The 18431-nt window shown below is 37.5% G+C and overlaps 1 protein-coding gene across 1 annotated transcript in view; it reads left to right on the top strand.

Annotated features, from left to right (window-relative positions):
• TDRD9 (tudor domain containing 9) overlaps positions 1-18431 on the top strand; it is a 240370-nt gene that overhangs the window by 139231 nt on the left and 82708 nt on the right. Inside the window, 4 exon segments of the mRNA XM_078150388.1 lie at positions 1699-1753; positions 2162-2246; positions 6777-6834; positions 8337-8441. Coding sequence (XP_078006514.1) covers positions 1699-1753; positions 2162-2246; positions 6777-6834; positions 8337-8441 — 303 coding nt within the window.

The raw sequence follows: 18431 nt of genomic DNA, 5'->3' as shown, positions 1-18431 counted from the left end.
GGAGCCAGTGGAAAGATGAAGCATTCAAAGATTTTAATTGGATAAAGGAATTTCAGAGTTCATGGATGTGGAAGTGAAATAACAAGGCAATTATCATCTCTTTGAGTATTACTGAAATGTCTTTAAAGATATTTGTTGGTATTGGAAAATGCATATTACAGTTAGTGTTTGAATGTTTTGCTACTGATGGTGTGGATAATGTTTTAAACATTTGGCTTCTAAATGCGATGTAAGATTTAAAACAACACTAAACATGTTGCTTTAAACTTCTTAATTAGTTTCTGCTTAGGCTAAGATTATAATTGGGTATATAATTCTTGTGCACTTGCTAATACTGCAGAAAAAATGGATTTGAAAAGTGATATTCTTTCATTCTACTAGCATTTGAATTCCTATGATATGTACTGTATGAGGAAAAATCATCAGATAAAGACACAATTCAATGCATTTAAATCTATTCTATTCAGAATTTTTAGGTTAATAGTTTCTCTGAACCTAAAAAGAAATCAGAAGGTGTGGAGAAATGATATTTCATAAATGATGCATGAATTTGTGTACAGGGACTAGAAAACTGATCAGACAGACTTTTTCTTCTCCCCTGTTATTTAGCAGTAAATGCTCTTTTAAATGGATGACTTATTGGAAACTTAGCAACCACAGCAGGGAAATAAAGGACAGGCCACACATGCAAGGGTAGTAGAGTGTTCTTCGTTACCAGATATCTATTCTTATATTACTCAACAAGTCTGGGAAAATAAAGAAAAGAATAACTTTCAATCAAAGGGAAAAAAATTTAAATGGGTATGTAAGCAGGTGTATGGGCAGTACCTTTATAAAAATTAGGCTAATATAGGTATACATTTTTACTTGCTAACAAGTCTCTCTTTTTGGTTCTTGTTTAGAGGGAGCAATATAAGCAATGTATCAGTCCCATATTTAGTTTATGAGTACCTTTCCCCTCAAATGATTGCTTCAGAGTGAAAGGAAAAAATAACTTTGAATTTAATATGTGAAAAGAAGACTTGAGTTTGCCTCCACTCTCAAAATGATTTTCTTAGTGGGGAGAAAGGCATTGTAAAGCCTTTCTTTCAAATGATTGCCTTGGATGTGTGGGGAGAACCTCAGAAGAAAAAGGTTTAGAAATACTCGTTGTGGAAATTTCCAATATTGTGCCTCTCATAAGTTATAATATAAAATTGGTTAGTAGGCAAATTCACATGCTAGGAAAAGCATCCTATCCTCATCATGCCATTAGATCTGTTGATTCTCTTTGTTATTATATTTATGTGTCTTTGGAAAACTGAAGTGTACTTGGTAGTCCTTGTTTGTTTTGCAAGGTATTAATAAAAAAAGTTATAGAATTAAAAATTTGAGTCTCTTAAAAGCCTTAGTCTTCAAACTGTTGGAAAGATACATCTTAAGTTTGACAGAGAACTTCATTTTATGACTATAGGTACCATTTTGATCTATCCAGTAGACCTCTTAGGGGCAGCTAGGTGGTACAGTGGATAGAGCGCTGGCCCTGGATTCAGGAGGACCTGAGTTCAAATCCAGCCTCAGACACATAACACTTAGAAGAGAAAATGGACATAGAATAAGAAAATAGATAGAACTTGTGTGAAAAATCGTCTTGATTTGAAAGTTGGTTTTTGACAAATTAAAAACTGTATTTTAAGCCTGACTCTTTTCTTCTTTCAGGTTTAGGTGAAATAAACTACATGCATGAACTCCTTACAAACATGGTTCACAAAAGGTAGTTAAATCATAAAAAATCGACTAATTTCTTAAAAGTTGAATTATTTCTGCATATAATAAATTTTATAGCCATCTCTAAATAAGTATAGTCAAAACAGTCATTGATCTCATGTTCTAAATATCTTATGTAAGTTTATTTACAGTTAATTGTGTTTAAAAAGAGCACGAGTCTTGAATCAGAAAACCCTTCTTTTAAGTCCTATCTTTGATGCTTAATAACTTCGTAACCTTTGGAAAGCCATTAATCTTTCTTGAGTTTTGGTTTCCTCACAGAAATGAGGATTTTAACATTCACAATACCCAATACCTTACAGAGTTGCAAAAAAAAGTTGTTTTTTTTTCAGTCTCGAACGCTATATAAATGTGAGGTGTCATTGACGTTTTATGTCAGTATTCTGTTTGTTAGATTGCAGGTTTATCCTCTCCATTCCAGTGTGACTTTGGAAGAACAAAATAATGTATTTTTAACTCCAGTCCCTGGGTACAGAAAGGTGAGAAAATTGGAAAAGATAGACACAATAGTTGCATGTCTAAACAACCCAGGTTTTCCTTTCCTAGCACTTAATGTTTATTGTTACCCTAGGTAAGTTACTGGGGCAGCTACATGGCACAGTGGATAGAGTGGAAGATCTGAGTTCAAATGCACTTGTTAGCTGTGTGACCTTGGGCAAGTCACTTAACCCTGTTTGCCTCAGTTTCTCATTTGTAAAATGAGCTGGCAAAGGAAATGGCTAACCACTCCATTATCCTTGTGAAGAAAACCCCAATTGGGTTCATGAAGAATAGGATACAACTGAAATGGATGAACAATAGGCAAGTTACTTAACCTCTCCGTGCCCCCAAGTGTCTCTTCAAGAATATAAGTTGTAAAGAAGATACCTGTCAGCTTTGTGGAGGAAGTTCTTCAGCTGTACCACCTTACTGATGAAATAACCGGTTGAGTCTCATTTCCTCTCCTCCTTCCCCTGCTCCTCCCCCAGTTACTACATTTAAGGAAAGTAATCACTTTTTGGACTGATTTCCTAAATTATGATTTTGTGATGAGGTAGCTTGGCCCAGTGGATAGAGGGCTGTTGGTCTTGAGCAACTTCATCTTGCCTCTGCCATACTGGCTGTGTGATCATGGGCACAAGGCACTTCACTTCTTAATACCCCAGGTAGCTCTCAAGATTGTAAACTAAAGCTAGATTACATGATGAGTTTCCTACAAGAATGAAATTAGGAGTCCAGATCCATTGCTTACCAAAAAGAAAAGAATTTCCTGTGTTTAAAAGCTAATTGTCCAAACAACTGTGTGGCTAGTCCATTATGCCTGCATTTTTTCATCTTTATTTGCTTAAATTCATGCATCTACTAAATATTGTTGATTGTTCCACTAGTGATATCCTTTATATCTGTACTCTCCTCTCCCTCTTTCCTTCTGCCATAATTAGTAGAGGCTTTCATTACCTGTAGACTGAACTTTTGTAGTAACCTCCTAACCGATCTTCCTGCTGCTACTTTATTCTTTGATTCTCTGCCTGTGCGATCTTCATAAAACACTACTCTGATTATATTACTCTGTTTTTTAGTGGTTCCCCACTGCCTGCTGGATAAAGTATTGTCCCACTTTGTTTCATCTAATTTAGGGAAGCTTTAAAGTTTTCATGGAAGAGGCACATGGGTCAGGAAGGCTGAAGCAAAAGTCTCTTGTGATAGGTTCATTTTAACTCATGAGGGAAGAACAAGGCTTGACTTGAGACACCTAAGGGGCATAGGGGATAGCACAAGGGAAGAGATGCATCTGGTGAAATGATCCATTTGCTGCTTAGTCTGTAGTGGGACATTGCCTGAGATATAATCTCTGGGCTGTGGCGGGAAGAGGAAAGGTCTTGCTGATTCTGTGATAGGTTCCCTCCAGACCTGGCACCTCAGGCTAAGAGTGAGGCTCTTCATACTCTTCCTGGGTCCTATCTGTAGTTCACTGATGTCCACTAGCCACCAAGGTGAGGTCTTATTCAGATGCATCTGGTTTTCTTTGATATCATGGTCAGAGAGCCAACAGTGAGTAAGATTGCATGGGATATGGAAAGTTCCAGGTAGACTTGAATCCAGAAAAGGCACAAAGAGGAGATGCTTCTAGAACTGACTCAGACTGCTGCAGGAAAGGATAGGCCTGAAATACTAGAGAAGTGCTTCTGAACTACCACGGTCATAAATTTCTTATGATATTTAAGGCAGTACACTCAGCGTTCTTAATCTGGGGTCCAGGAACTGTTCGAATATTTTGATAACTATATTTACTTGTAATTGGTTTCCTTTGTAATCCTATGTATTTTATTTTTACACATTTAGAAGCACTGTTCTGAGAAAAGATCCATAGGCTTCAGTGTGCTGTCTATCAAAGGGATCCATGGCACAAAAAAGGGTTGAGAACTCCTGTCTACACAATTTGCCTTTGATCTGCTTTACTGTTACTAGCCTTATCTCACTGATCACTTTGATGTAAGGTCTACCCCAAATAGGCTGCTTCTTTTCACTGTCCATTTTGGTGACTCCCATCCATAAAAACAATTTCAGAGTTAGAAGGGGCCTAGGCAGCCATCTAGTTTAATGCATATCCAAAAAAGAAAGTCCTCTAGAGCAGTCTTTTTCTTTCAAAGCATGCCATTTAACTTTGGGCTGGCTTTTAATAATTAGTTTTCCTTACTTCAAACCTAATTTCCGATGCCTCTTGGAAACTTGCACTCATTGCTTTTGTTCGGTAGCCAAGCAGAGCAAGTCTAACTCCTTTTCCATGAAGAAGACCTTTCAGGAATAGAAGATAGCTATCTTGTTCCTACTTAATCTTCTCAGGCTAAACCTTTTGTCCTTTTTATCCTTCTATAGGCTAAACAACCCCATTTTATTCTGTCAATCTTTATACAATGGACTTCTGGCCTTTTACCACTCCGGTTGCCCTTCTTTTGGTGTTTCCCAGCTCATCTATGTTGTGAGGTACATAGACTCATAAGATTCTGGCTTCATTCTAACCAAGGCAGAGCAGGGTTGAGACTAAGACCTGTTTTTTCTGTCTCTGTCTTCTTCCCTCTCCAAAAACATTTTTATTGATGCTCTTCTTTATTCATTATCATTTCCAAGTGACTCTTACTTTAAACTAATAAGGTTGGTCAGTTAAGGAGAATCAGTCAGCACTGTGGCCATTTCTGACAATGAATGCCTCCTCTGCATCAATAGTCCAGCCCTTCTCTATTGCGAGGAGGAAAGTATGTTCTACCATCATATCTTTGGAATCAAGATTGGTTGTTGTAATGATCATAATTTTGATATTTTATTATCGTCCTTTACATTATTCTGGATATTTAAAAAATGGTCTCTTGGCTCAGCTTTCTTTGCTCTATACAGGTCTTCCCAAACTCCTCACACTTAACGTGTTTTTCTTAATGTACCACAGTATTTGCATTAGCTTTTTTTTATTTCAGTATCACACTGGGAACTCTGATTAAGCTTGCAGTTCAGATATAATGTTTAACTATGCCTCTTCAAACTTGTACTTGTGAATTTTTGAACCTACTTATATAAGACTTTATGTTTATCCTAAATAAATTTCATCTAATCTGATTCAGCTCAGTATTTTAGCATGTAAAGGCCTCTTTAGATCCAGACTCTGCCATCTAAATTTGATAAAGATATTTTCTGTGCCTTTATCCAAGTGATGGATACAAATGTTAATATCATAAAAGCAGGTATAATACCTTCAGGAGTTCTACAGGAGACTTTTTTTTCTTAAGTTTAGACTGAACTGTGAATGACCTGTTTTTGAGTTCAGTTGTTCAATCAATTCTCTTCATTGAAATTTGAGATTCTGATTGTCCTATAATCTTTCCTGCAGCTTTCCATCCTTCCACAAGAATAGCATGAAACACATTATCAAATACTTTGCTATATGCATATGTATGTGGATGTGTGTGTGTGTGTGTGTGTGTGTGTGTGTGTGTGTGTATATGTCTATGTATGTGTGTATAAATATATATCCTCCCCTCTCCTCACTGTGCTATAAACATATCTTACTTAAATTTATACCTCTCATGGTATCTACCATAGTGATCTATGGACAATGTATATTTTTTGTCCGGACCTGTAATTTTCATCCATTTAGGGGGCTTCATGGTGAGGATACTCCCTCTACTAATTCAGATCTGTACCTATCTGCAGTGTATAGGCTTTTAGAGAGTTGCCTAGAGTTGTGATGTCAAACTCAAATAGAAATGGGGCCACCAATTTGTTCATAAGGATCTCTGCAGGTACCTGACTTTAAAAATCACATATTAACATTATTTACATTTTATTTTATTTTTATCTGTTTTAGTAAATATTTCACAACTACATTTTAATCTGTTTGGGGCTGCACTCTGGTGTGTTGCAGGCACATGTTTAACATGCGCCTCTGGCCTAAAGCTAAACCAGTTAGACATTAAGTGATTTGTCTGGGATCACTCATCCAGTATATATCAGAGGTGAATCTTGAACTTGGGTCTAAAAAGACAAGGCCATCCTTAGCTTTACTACCTGAGGTTGTGTAGTATGTATTGCATAAATGATGATTGCATGAACAAACTGTGCTGAATTTGAAATCCTGTCTAGTAAATCACGCAGGGGAAGGCATAATAGGTGGACAGGAATGGAGCTTGAATGACAGCATGGATACTAGTTGTTTGAGCATGAGAAGATCATGTGATTTCCCTAAGCTTATGGTTTCTTATCTGTAAAAAAAAATAGCAACAGTCCTTTCTCACAGAATTATTATGACAAAAATGCTTTATAAAAAAGAAAACCTTTAAGCACACTGGAAATATGAGTTATTGCTTTTTATGATAGCACTTTGTAAAAAACTTTTACTTAAATGTTTAAAATTGCTTAATCAAAATTATTTATGCCTTGGAAGTACCATTGAGGAATTTTATAATTTTCTTATTTAGGAGATTTCTTTTTCCCTGTTATTCACTGAGTATATACAATATATGATATTTTCTTTTTACCAGAGTATTTTATCTACAAATATAGCAGAGAGCTCTGTCACAGTCCCGGATGTCAAATATGGTGAGTGATATATCTGTTTTTTCTTACAAAGTGAAAACATTTGCCAGTATTTGTCTTCCTTTATCTTCTTTTTCCTCTTCCTTTTCCCCTATTCCAACATCCTTTATTGGAAGAGAAAATTTAACAAAATTTCTTCTCATAGTTCTCTCTTTTTCTTTCTATAAATAACTACTTCCGTATCTGTATTTAAATTCTGAAGTCACTTGTTAGCTGAAGTGACTGGTATTAAGTGATTTTGTGATGTTGGGGGGAAAGCCCTGTGAATGATTTAGAATTAAGTTAAACTATAATTTAGATCAAGGTCCTACAATTATTGAGCTGTGCCTTTGAGACTGGAGAACAAATCTCATTCTTTCATCTTTTCCCTTTGACCCCGTCAGTTGGTGTCCTCTGTCACTGAGGAAGGTTGAAGGCATTAGGTAGAAATACAGTTAAGCCTCTGTGGTTGGGGGATGGAGCCTGGATATTTAGGGTCAGTATGAAGCAGATGAAAAAGAGAGAGAAAAGCCTGAGACAGGGAAAAGGAAGCAGAAACAAACAGACATGAGATCTACACAGGACAATTTTCAGTAGCAGTTATAGGGCAAAGAAGGCAAAATTAATGTGGTTCATAGGAGAAATTTTTTTTATTTCTAGCTTGATAGTGGTTTTAAGAAAGGATGTCATGTCATATTTCCAATTTTGTGATTAGAATATTCGTTTCCATAAACATTTGAACAGGATTGGAGTAGATATGATAAACTAGGAGCACCACATACCTATAGCTAGCTCAGTTCTTGAATCACTTTTGATATTCCCCCAGGTTGATATGCCTTCTAATTTTTAACCCTACAAGTCAATATCGAATAATTTGTTGTTATTTGCCCCAGTAAATATATATAATATATAGGTTATATTATTATATAATATAAACAAATATGTATAAACATAAACATTTACCTATAAGAAGAGCTTTATTATAAAATTATCTGCATGGTTTGAACCTTGAACTACTTTTTAGATGACATCTTACTGTAAGATTCTTTCAGCATTTAAATAGCTAGCTTTTAGATGGCAGTGCTTTCCATAAGAAGTGTATTGTGGGTTATCAAATACCATTAACAATCTTAGTGATTCATTTCAGTTCAACAAATAATTAGTATATGCTTACTGTGTTGGCACTGTGCTTGGCACCAAGGATGTTAGGGAAATCCAGGGATATTAGAACAGCCCACCTCCTAAGGGAATGTAATAAGGGAATGTAATATAATACCTTTTGGGAGAAAAAGCATGAAAAAGAACAGTGAACAAATTATGAATTTATGGAGTCTAAGATTTGGAAGGGACCTCAGGTCATCTTGACTCAAACCTACCTGAAGCATCTTCTATTTACATTTTATTTCTAAGTGCTGAATGTTTTCTGTTTATTGTCTTTGATAATTTTGCAAACCTCAATAGGCTTATTGTGGAATTATTTCTTTTTGACATAGTGTTTGTGATTTTTCTGCCCTTTTTTGGTACAGTTATAGATTTTTGTTTGACTAGAACGCTCGTTTGTGATGAAGACACTAATTACCAGAGTCTCCGACTGACTTGGGCTTCTAAAACCAGTTGTAATCAGAGAAAAGGTAAGAGGCATTACTTTGTTTGTAATGTTAGAAAATAGATCTTGTCAGGTTTGTAAACTCCTTTGGAATCATTCAGAGATTTTAGGAGGTTCTTTTTTTTTTCAGGCACTTGGTGCTCTAGAACAATAATTTATTTGCAATCCCCCAATAAATGTGACATCCTAATATGTGAAATTTTACTATTGTGAAATTCTAGCTTAAGGAAATAATGTATTTTACTTAAGTACACACCTGTGGCTTCTTCCAAATGCCCTGTGCAGAAAGGTCCTAGCTTTCGGTCTTGCTTATAGATAAGGTAGATTAAAATAGACACGGCAGCAATGGTTGTTGTAAGTAATTGCAGCAACACTACAGAGATTTTACTTAAACATACAGAGAGGTTCTTAGAAGATTACTATAAATCACTGAATCCTCCATTCTTAATCTGCCAGAACCTTTTCTCTAGGTCAGTGCCAGTTTCTGTTGCAGTCTATATCAAATCCTTCCTACTGAGTGGGATTTAGACCACTTACTCAAATAAAAACTCAGAGGTTTCTCCAGGTAGAAAACAGAAGGTTCATTCTAGCAAGTCTCGCGAGAGAGGTGGGTGTCACCTACCCAGGGCAGACTGGAGTAGTGAGGCTCAGCACAAACAGCAGCAAGCAGTTATATAGTCTTAGGCAAACCACTCCAAAAAGCCCCCCCTCCCCACTTGTTTGTCCCAATCTCTTTACCCTCATTGGCTGAGGCAAGAGACCTCACAGTCTATATTTAGAACCCAAGAGATACATTTAACTCAAAACACTGCTTGGGAGCTAGAGGATTGCCTCATTTGGTAAAGTGAAGATACAAAACAAAAGAGGGGTGGTTACAAAACAAGGGAGGGGGTGGGTAGCTGGTGCACAGCCCCTATTCCCTAAAAACAAAAGTGAAACTTAGGCCCAGCTGATGCTGAGGCCTCACTACATTTTGGAATATAGGTTACATTTCACTTGTCCCACACACTGTTGTCCTCTACTTTTCTCTGCTTGTTTTAATTCTATCAGAAAACAAAATCCTTATGCAGTTATTTTTTTTAGTAAGTTCTGTAAGTTATGATCCCTATAGATGATTCCCAGATCCTAGTCGCTCCCCTTAGCTATACTCATTCATTACCTACTGCCTCTTGGACACCTTGAACTTGATATCTTATAGACTCTCAAACTCACCATGCCCAAAACATGGTTACCTTTTCCCCCAAACCTACTCAATCCCATCTTTCACTCCGCTCCCAAAATGACTTACCTAAAACACGCATCTTATCAGGCTCCCTTCCCTTCTTAGTGAGCCCCAGTTATTCCTTGTGACTTCAAGGATCAAATATCAACTCCTGTTTGGCCTTGAAAACTCTCTCTAATTTAGCCCCTCCCTGCCTTTCAAATCTTCCTCCGCTTTATGCCTTCCCACCAACTCGATAATCCAGTCACACTGGAAAGCTTGTAGTTCCTTGCACAAGGCATTCCTTTTGTTGTTTCTGTAGCTTTGCGCTGGATCTCTTCCCTCCCCACCCCCCCCATCCTCCTCTCCATCCTCATCTCAGCCTCTTAGTGTCCTTGACTCAGCTCAAATCTCCGTTTTTGCAGGAGGTTTTGCCTGGCCTTTTGGTTGCCACATTGTGCTGCTGATCCACATTAAGCCTACAGTCCTTTAAGGTTCCCCACATTTGTTCAGATATTTTGCTGTCTAACCAGGGCAGTCAGATGGCACAGTGGATAGATTGATGGGCCTGGAATCAGGAAGACCTGAGTTCATATCCAGCCTAAGACACTTCCTAGCTATGTCACCATGGGCAGATCACTTCACCTCTATTTACTTTAGTTTCCTGGTCTGAAAAAGATGTGGGGAATCTTAAAGGACTGTAGGCTTAATGTGGATCAGCAGCACAATGTGGCAACCAAAAGGCCAGGAAAAACCTCCTGCAAAAATGGAGATTTGAGGATCGCAGGATTGTATTTGGTTACTGACTGTGAAACTGTCATATGCAGCCTGTTATTTTTAAAGGGAATGTTAAACCCAACATTGGTTCAAATGCTGCCCTCATTTCTGCATTCTCTTTTGAACTTCTTTTTGCTTTCTTCTCTACATTTTAAAAAATGTTTCATTAGGTGTCTTTTCCTTTATATTTTGGTATCACTACCCCTTGAATCCTCCCCCATAAGTCTCTGCCTTGTCTTGCAAATCCTTCCTGTTGTCCCATCCTTCCTCCACTAAAACATAGATACACGAAGCCAAAACTTCCATATAACAAATTAGTGTAACAGAGCAAAACATTTCTACATCTACTGCTTTGTACTGAAATTTAAGATTTGAGTACCAGTAGACCCTCTTCATTCCTGATTTTAAAGATTATTTAAGATTCTTGACCTTTAGTTCCTCCAGTTGAATCTTGTTATTTTTTTTCTGGTTCTGTAAAGTAATTCTTTTGTGGTATGAGCATTATGGCACTGTATTTGTAAATTAATTTAGGTACTATTATCATTTTTGTCATATTGGCATGACCCAACCATAAGCAATTCATTTTATACTTATTTAAATATGTATTTATTTCTATATAGAGTGCTTTGTGAAAGTATTGACATAATTCTTTGTTGAGTGTCATGGTAGATTTATTCTCAGATATTTTATACATTCTGTAGCTAGAATGACGGATTTATTTTTCTTTTTATTCCTTCTGGGTTGTGTTGGCAGTATGCAAGAAGACTAATGATTTTCTGAATATTATCTTATATTCATCTACTTTACTTAATTTTTTATTTCAATTACTATTTAGTTGATCTTTAGAATTCTTTAAGAAAACATATCGACTGCAAAAAGTACTGATTTTGTTTGTGTTTTAGGTATGTTTATTCCCTAGATTCCTTGTTTCTTGTCTGATTGCTATAAATATCATTTGAAGAACTCTATATCAGTCAGTCAGTGTGCCAAAAACTCTGCTAAGTGCTTGGAATACAAAGAAAGGCAGAAATTGTGCCTGCCTTTAAGAAGCTCCCACTGTAATGGTGAAAAACATGTAAGATGTAAACAGAGTAGAGGGAAGGTAATTTTAAGAATGTGATGCAGCAGCCTCAGGTGTGTATGGGGCTGGTGACAGGAAAAACTTCCTGAAGAAGGTGACATTTGGGCTGAGTCTTGAAAGAATCTGAAGAACTTAGAGGCTGTTCTGAAGAGGGAGATCACTAAAGACAAGGGGGACAGCAAATGTTAGCACAGAGATGGAAAATGTAGAGCCGTCTGCAAGGAAACTGCAAATAAATGTGGATGGATTGTGGATTGAGTAGAATAAAGTCTAGGACAGGGCTGGGGAACCTGTAGCCTTAAGGCCACATGTGGCCCTCTTGGTCCTCAAGTGTGGCCTTTTGAATGTAAACTTCACAGAACAAATCCTTTTATTAAGGGGATTTGTTCTATGAAGTTTGGATTCAGTCAAAGGACCACACTTGAGGACCTCGAGACCACAGGTTTCCCACCCCTGGTCTAGGAAGACTGGAAAGCAAAGGAGTGGGACAGGTTATGAAAGCTTTAATTACCAAACATTGGAATTTACATATGCTTCTGGAGGTAGCATGGAATCTCTGGAGGAGGAGGGATGGGGCAATGTAGACCTTTGCTTTAGTGAGATCAGATTGTTTCAGAGAGGCTTATTAGGAGCCAATAGAGTAGTCTAGACGTGAAGTGATTTTCAGGAAGAAATAGTAAAACTATAAAAGTTTAAATTCTCTGTTCTCACAGAGCTAGTCAGATATAACTAAAAGATTAACAAGAATAAAGTTAAGAACCTAAATATAGTTTTCAGAAAAGTTAGGATAGATTTTTGGCAATTACTGAATGGGTACAGAAAGTAGCAAGCATCTCCTGAAGTTGTATATAGTGTCTTTATAAAAATTGACCATGTCTAGGATATAAACATGTAGAAAAGTAGAAATATTAAATATATCCTTTACAGAATAACTATACAAGAAAAGCTGTATTCAGTAAATGGCTTTTGATAAAAGAATTTAAGATTAGAGATGAAGGAACTTAATCCTAAAGAAATTATGGCTCAGAGAATAAGCCGTAGAAACAATAGGAATTCCATCAACGAAAATTCAAACAATAAAATAACCATGAAATTTTGAGATATAGCCAAAGCAGTTTTGAGATAAGGAGTTATATCTCTAAGTACTTTGACCAATAAAAAAGAAAAAGAATGATCAGTGAATTGGGCATGCAATTAGATGTTTCCTTTATGAGTTTGTATACCAAGGCATTTAGAGTGTATAAATTTATTATTGGTATTATTGGTTTGTCTTTTATGATTCCTTTCCATATGATATGATTTCCTTGTTTATCCTTTTTTATTTTTTAAACGTTTATTTTTGTTTGATAGCATGGTGGAGAAGCTCCTGCTTTTTTGGATTCATTTGGTGCTTAGTTAATTTTTCTCCATCCCCTCAGTTTTATTTTATTTTTCCTTTTAAATGTGTTTCTTAGGGGAAAAAAACACAGATTGTAGGGTTTTGTTATCCAATCTGTCATTCTTTTTTGTTATATTGAGCTGTTTAATCCATTCACATTCAAAGTTATGAGTTAGATTTATATTTTTTTCCATCTATCTCTAAAGTGGTTTTTTTTCAAGTTATAGTTTTTCGCCTTCTTCTGCTGTATGTCCTTCAGTTACTTTACTTCAGTCTCTTTTTTAAGGTGACTCTGTTCTCACTGGCTCTCCTCCCTTTAACCCTACATCCTCTATTCTCATTTTATTCTCATCCTCTTTCCCTTTAGAGTTTTGTTGATTAGTTCCTCTCTCCTGCTTTTATCTGATTATATATTTCTTCCCTTTCTTTTTTCCTCTCCATCAGGTTGATTTCCCTTTACTCTTCTCTCCATCTGGTCCCATTCTTCAGTTTTTATAATTCCATTTTTTTTGGCTCCCCTTTCGAGAAAGGATTTTTTTCCCCACTGTTTTCATTATCTTCTACTGTTTACTCTAGACCTTCTTCTCTGATTCATGACCCCATAATCATCTGGTTTCTCTCTTCTCCTCTGTATTCTTCCTGCAGTCCAAGTGTCCAAGGTAGGCTCTCTCCTCTAGGTGCTTTCTTCCGTGTTGGGACTGGGCTTGTGAGTTTTCCATTTCCATTGTGCCTCACTCCCAGGATAATGCTAGTTATTGCAGATTTTAGAGGACACTGCCCCATGATACAATCCCTCCTCTGCCACTGATCTATTTGCTTTCTTGTTGACCTTTTCTTCCTGTATTTTTTTATACTTGCCTGAAAATCTCTCTGTGTCCATTCTCTCCCACTCCTCTGTATCAGTTAACCCAAGGGGCTCTAGCTTTAGGAAGATTTGTTTGACATCTGAAAGAAGGATAAATTATAGGAGAGTGGAGAAATAGTGGAGACAGACTAGACACCAGAAAAGTAACCAGCAGGCTGTTGCCATAGTATAACACCATAAGGTGATGAGTGGCTTGTACCAGAGTGGTTGCAGAGAGGATTAAGAGAAGAGGAGGGGGGCGGAGCCAAGATGGAAGCATGAAAGCAGTGACTTGCTTGAGCTCTCCCCCAGACCCCTCCAAATACCCATAAAAAATGGCTTTAAACAAATTCTAAAGCAGCAGAACCCACAAAAAGAGTGAAACAGATTTCTAGCCCAAGAAAACCTGGATGGTTGATCACAAAGGTATATCGTGCTGGGCTGGTAGCAGAGCGCAGTGCGGCATGGGTGCACAGGCCACAGTGAACCTGGAGCAGGCCTCAGAGGACTGAATCACAGGCAGCCGTGGCAGTTCCCAGACTTCTCAACCCATGAATGCCAAAGACAACTAAGAAGGTCAGTGGGAAAAGTCTGTTTCTGCAGTGCTGAGAGAGGAGCCTGAGGTCTTAGGTCCATTCCCTGAAGAAATCGGCCCCAGAGCAGTGGGTGCCTCCTGAGCTTCCAGCCCACAGACTGAGGGGGAATCCAGTGGCTGATCAGAGGTGGATTGCAGGGATCTCTTTGCCAGTGCTGAGGCAGGAATCTCTTGCTTTTCCCGTGCTTGGATCTGGGTCATAGTTCTGGGTGGCAGTCCTGGGGTGAGGAGGAGTGCTGGCACAGTGGAGCTTACAGTGGTAGTGGATAGGAAACCCTCCTCACAGTTCCAAGACAGAAAAGACTGCTTGTGGTCAGTCACTCATAGACCAGAGCACAGGCCAGGAAAAGAGTAAACACCTCGACCCTTATCATACCACCTTGTAAGAACCAAAAATTTACAGGTCCCTAGAAGTATCTTTGAAAACAGCTGTACAAACCCTGGAAGCTTGGGACGGTACATTCTCCACGTTGGGAAGCAGATTCTTACCTTAACAAAGAGTTAAAACTCAAGTAGTTGGCCGGGATCATGAACAAACCTTGCAAAAAGAGTCAGACTATATTATCTTACTTTGGTGACAAAGAAGATCAAAACATACAACCAGAAGAAGACAACAAAGTCAAAGCTCCCACATCCAAAGCCTCCAAGAAAAATATGAATCAGTCCCAGGCCTTGGAAGAGCTCAAAAGGGATTTTGAGAAGCAAGTAAGGGAAGTAGAGGAAAAACTGGGAAGAGGAAATGAAAGTGATGCCAGAAAATCATGAAATCATGAAAAACAAGTCAACAGCTTGCTAAAGGAGACCCAAAAAAATACTGAAGAAAATACCACCTTAAAAAATAGCCTAACCCAAATGGCAAAAGAGGTCCAAAAAGCCAATGAGGAGAAGAATGCCCTAAAAAGAAAAATTGGCCAAATGGAAAAGGAAGTCCAAAAGCTTACTGAAGAAAATACTTCCTTAAAAATTAGAATAGAGCAATTGGAAGTTAGTGACTTTATGAGAAATCAAGACAGTGTAAAACAAATCCAAAAGAATGAAAAATTAGAAAACAATGTGAAATATCTCATTGGAAAAACAACTGACCTGGAAAATAGATCCAGGAGAGAGAATTTAAAAATTATTGGACTATCTGAAAGCCATGATCAAAAAAAGAGCCTAGACATCATCTTTCAAGAAATTATCAAGGAAAACTGCCCTGATCTATTAGAACCAGAGGGCAAAATGGAAATGGAAAGAATCCATAGATCTCCTCCTGAAAGAGATCCCCAAAGGAAAACTCCTAGGAATATTGTAGCCAAATTCCAGAGTTCCCAGGTCAAGAAGAAAATATTGCAAGCAGCCAGAAAGAAACAATTCAAGTATTGTGGAAACACAATCAGGATAACACAAGTTTTAGCAGCTTCTGCATTAAGGGACTGGAGGGCATGGAATATAATATTCCGGAGGGCAAAGGAGATAGGATTACAACCAAGAATCACCTACCCAGCAAAACTGAGTATAATCCTTCAGGGGAAAAAATGGTCATTCAGTGAAATAGAGGACTTTCAAGCATTCTTGATGAAAAGACCAGAGCTGAATAGAAAATTTGACTTTCAAATACAAGACTCAAGTGGAACATGAAGAGGTAAATAGGAAAGAGAAATCATAAGAGACTTATTAAGATTGAACTGTTTACATTCCTGCATGGAAAGATATTTATAACTCATGAGATCTTTGTCAGTATTAAGGTAGTGGGAGGGGGAAAAGTTATATGTATGTATGGATAGACAGATAGATAGATAGATAGATAGATAGATAGATAGATAGATAGATAGATAGATGGCACAGGGTGAGTTGAAGATGAAGGGGTGGTACCTGGAGAGTAAAATTAAGGGGTGAGAGAGGATTATAATAGGAGAAGGAGAAAGGGAGAGGTAGAATGGGGTACATTATCTTGCACAAAACAGACAAGAAAAAGTTCTTACAGTGGAGGGGAAATGGGAAGGTGAGAGGAAATGAGGAAATCTTATTCTCATAGGATTTGGCTTAAGGAGGGAATAACATACATACTCAATTGGGTATGGAAATCTGTCTTACCCTACAGGAAAATAGGGGAGAAAGAGGACAAGAGAGCAGGGAGATGATAGAAAGAAGGGCAGATTGGGAAAGGGTAATCAGAAGGAAGTACTTCTGAGGAGGGACAGGGTCAAAGAAAGAACAGAATAAATGGGGGGGGCAGGATAAGATTAAGGGAAATCTGCCTGTTTACCATTTCTTATCGCACAGTAGTATTCCATTACATTCATATGCCACAGCTTGTTCAGTCGTTCCCCAATTGATGGATATCCCCTCAATATCCAATATTTTGCCCCCACAAAAAGGGCTGCTATAAATATATTTGCACATATAGATCCTTTCTCCTTGTATGAACTGGTGCAAAATGAGATGAGCAGAATCACATTATCAGCAACATTGTGTGATGATTAGCTGTGAGTGACTCAACTTTTCTCAGCAAACAGTGATCCAAGACAAGCACAGAGGACTCACAAAGGAAAATTCTGTCCACATCCAGATAAAGAACTGATGGACTCTGAATGCAGATCGAAGCATATTATTTTTACTAATTTATTCTTTCACATGATTTTTTTCCTTTTGATTGGTTTCTTCACAACCTGTGACTAATATGGAAATATGTTTTACATGGTAACACATGTATAATCTAAATCAAATTGCCTGCCATTTTTGGAAGAGGGGAGGGAGCGAGGGAGAAATATTTGGAACTCAAAATCTTGTGAAAAATGAATGCTAAAAATTGTCTTGACATGCAACTGGGAGGAAATACTATTTAAAAAAGTACTACTAAGGGAATAATAGCAGGTTTTGACAACTAATTGGATTTTGGGGTGAGTGAATTTGGAGAATAGAGAATAGTACATAGAGTGTAGAATGGCACCTAGGTGTGATTCTGAGTGATGCTGGGGATGGTGGTGCTCTAGACGGTAATAGAAAATTGTGAAAGAGGGGAGGTATTAAAGGGTAAAGATAATAAGTTCAGTTTTGGATATGTTGAATTTAAGATTTCTGTGGGTCATACAGTTCTAGGGATCCAGTAGGTGGTTGGAGATATGAGACTGGAAATCAGAAGAGAGATTAGGGGTTGATAAATAGATCTAAGGTTTATCTGCATAGGATTGATAATTGAATCCATAAGAGATGATATGATCACTAGACAAAATAGTGAAGAGGGCCCAGGGCAGAGTTTTTGGGGGAAACCCAACCTTCGTGTACGTACTACCTGGATGGAAATCCAGAGAAGGATACCAAAAAGAGGTAATGTATCTGTCATTGTAGAAGAGCATTGTAATGAAAACCTAGAGAGAAGAACTTATAAAAGGAAAAGGCTGGCTGCAGAGAGATGAAGGAAGGATGAGGATTGAGAAAAGGCCATTAGATGTGGGGATAGAGATAATTTGTGCTCTCTTAACCCCCTTTGGTGGCAGTTGAAGTCACAGAAAGTCTCACCCTTAAGAAATCAGAGGGAAAGGGAAAGGATTTATAAGCAGGAAGCCTTAAAATGCCTCTTAAAGCCTTGGATTGCTTTTGATGCAGGCCCCATTGAGGATTAGATTGCATAACTTTTAAGTGATTTAGTACTGTTTCATGATAGAAATGATAAATGGACATCCTTGTTTCTGATATTATTGGAAAGGCACCAAGTGTTTCTCCATTACAGATAATGCTAGCTCTTGGCTTTAGATATTTAACATAGTTGGAACGTTCTGTTTATTCCTATGCTTTTTAATGTTTTTAAGTAAAAGGCCATTTTTTTTGTCTAAAGCAGATTAAACATCTGTTGATATAATCATTTGATTTTTATTGTTATTAATATTGTCAAATATAATTCCTTATATTGAACTGCAGTTGTCTTCCTGATAGAAGTCTAATGTGGTCATAGTGTATAATATTTTTGATTTATTATTTTAGTTTCTGTTAATATTATTTGGATGTGGTCTCTCTTCATCTGCATCTGGAAATGTATCTGATCTGTAAGTCATCAAAGGATGGAGATTTGCATGGTCTCAAGTACTCACCATGTCAAAGGGGCCTAGCCACTGCTGAGACTTTTTATGTCTCTCAGCCAGGAAGCTGCATCAGGGAAT

This window comes from Phascolarctos cinereus, unplaced genomic scaffold (genome assembly GCF_003287225.1).
Source record: "Phascolarctos cinereus isolate Bilbo 61053 unplaced genomic scaffold, phaCin_HiC Scaffold_2;HRSCAF=192, whole genome shotgun sequence".
Lineage (NCBI taxonomy): Eukaryota > Metazoa > Chordata > Mammalia > Diprotodontia > Phascolarctidae > Phascolarctos > Phascolarctos cinereus.
Note: the sequence above shows the minus strand (reverse complement) of the source record. Positions and strands in the feature narration are given on the sequence as shown.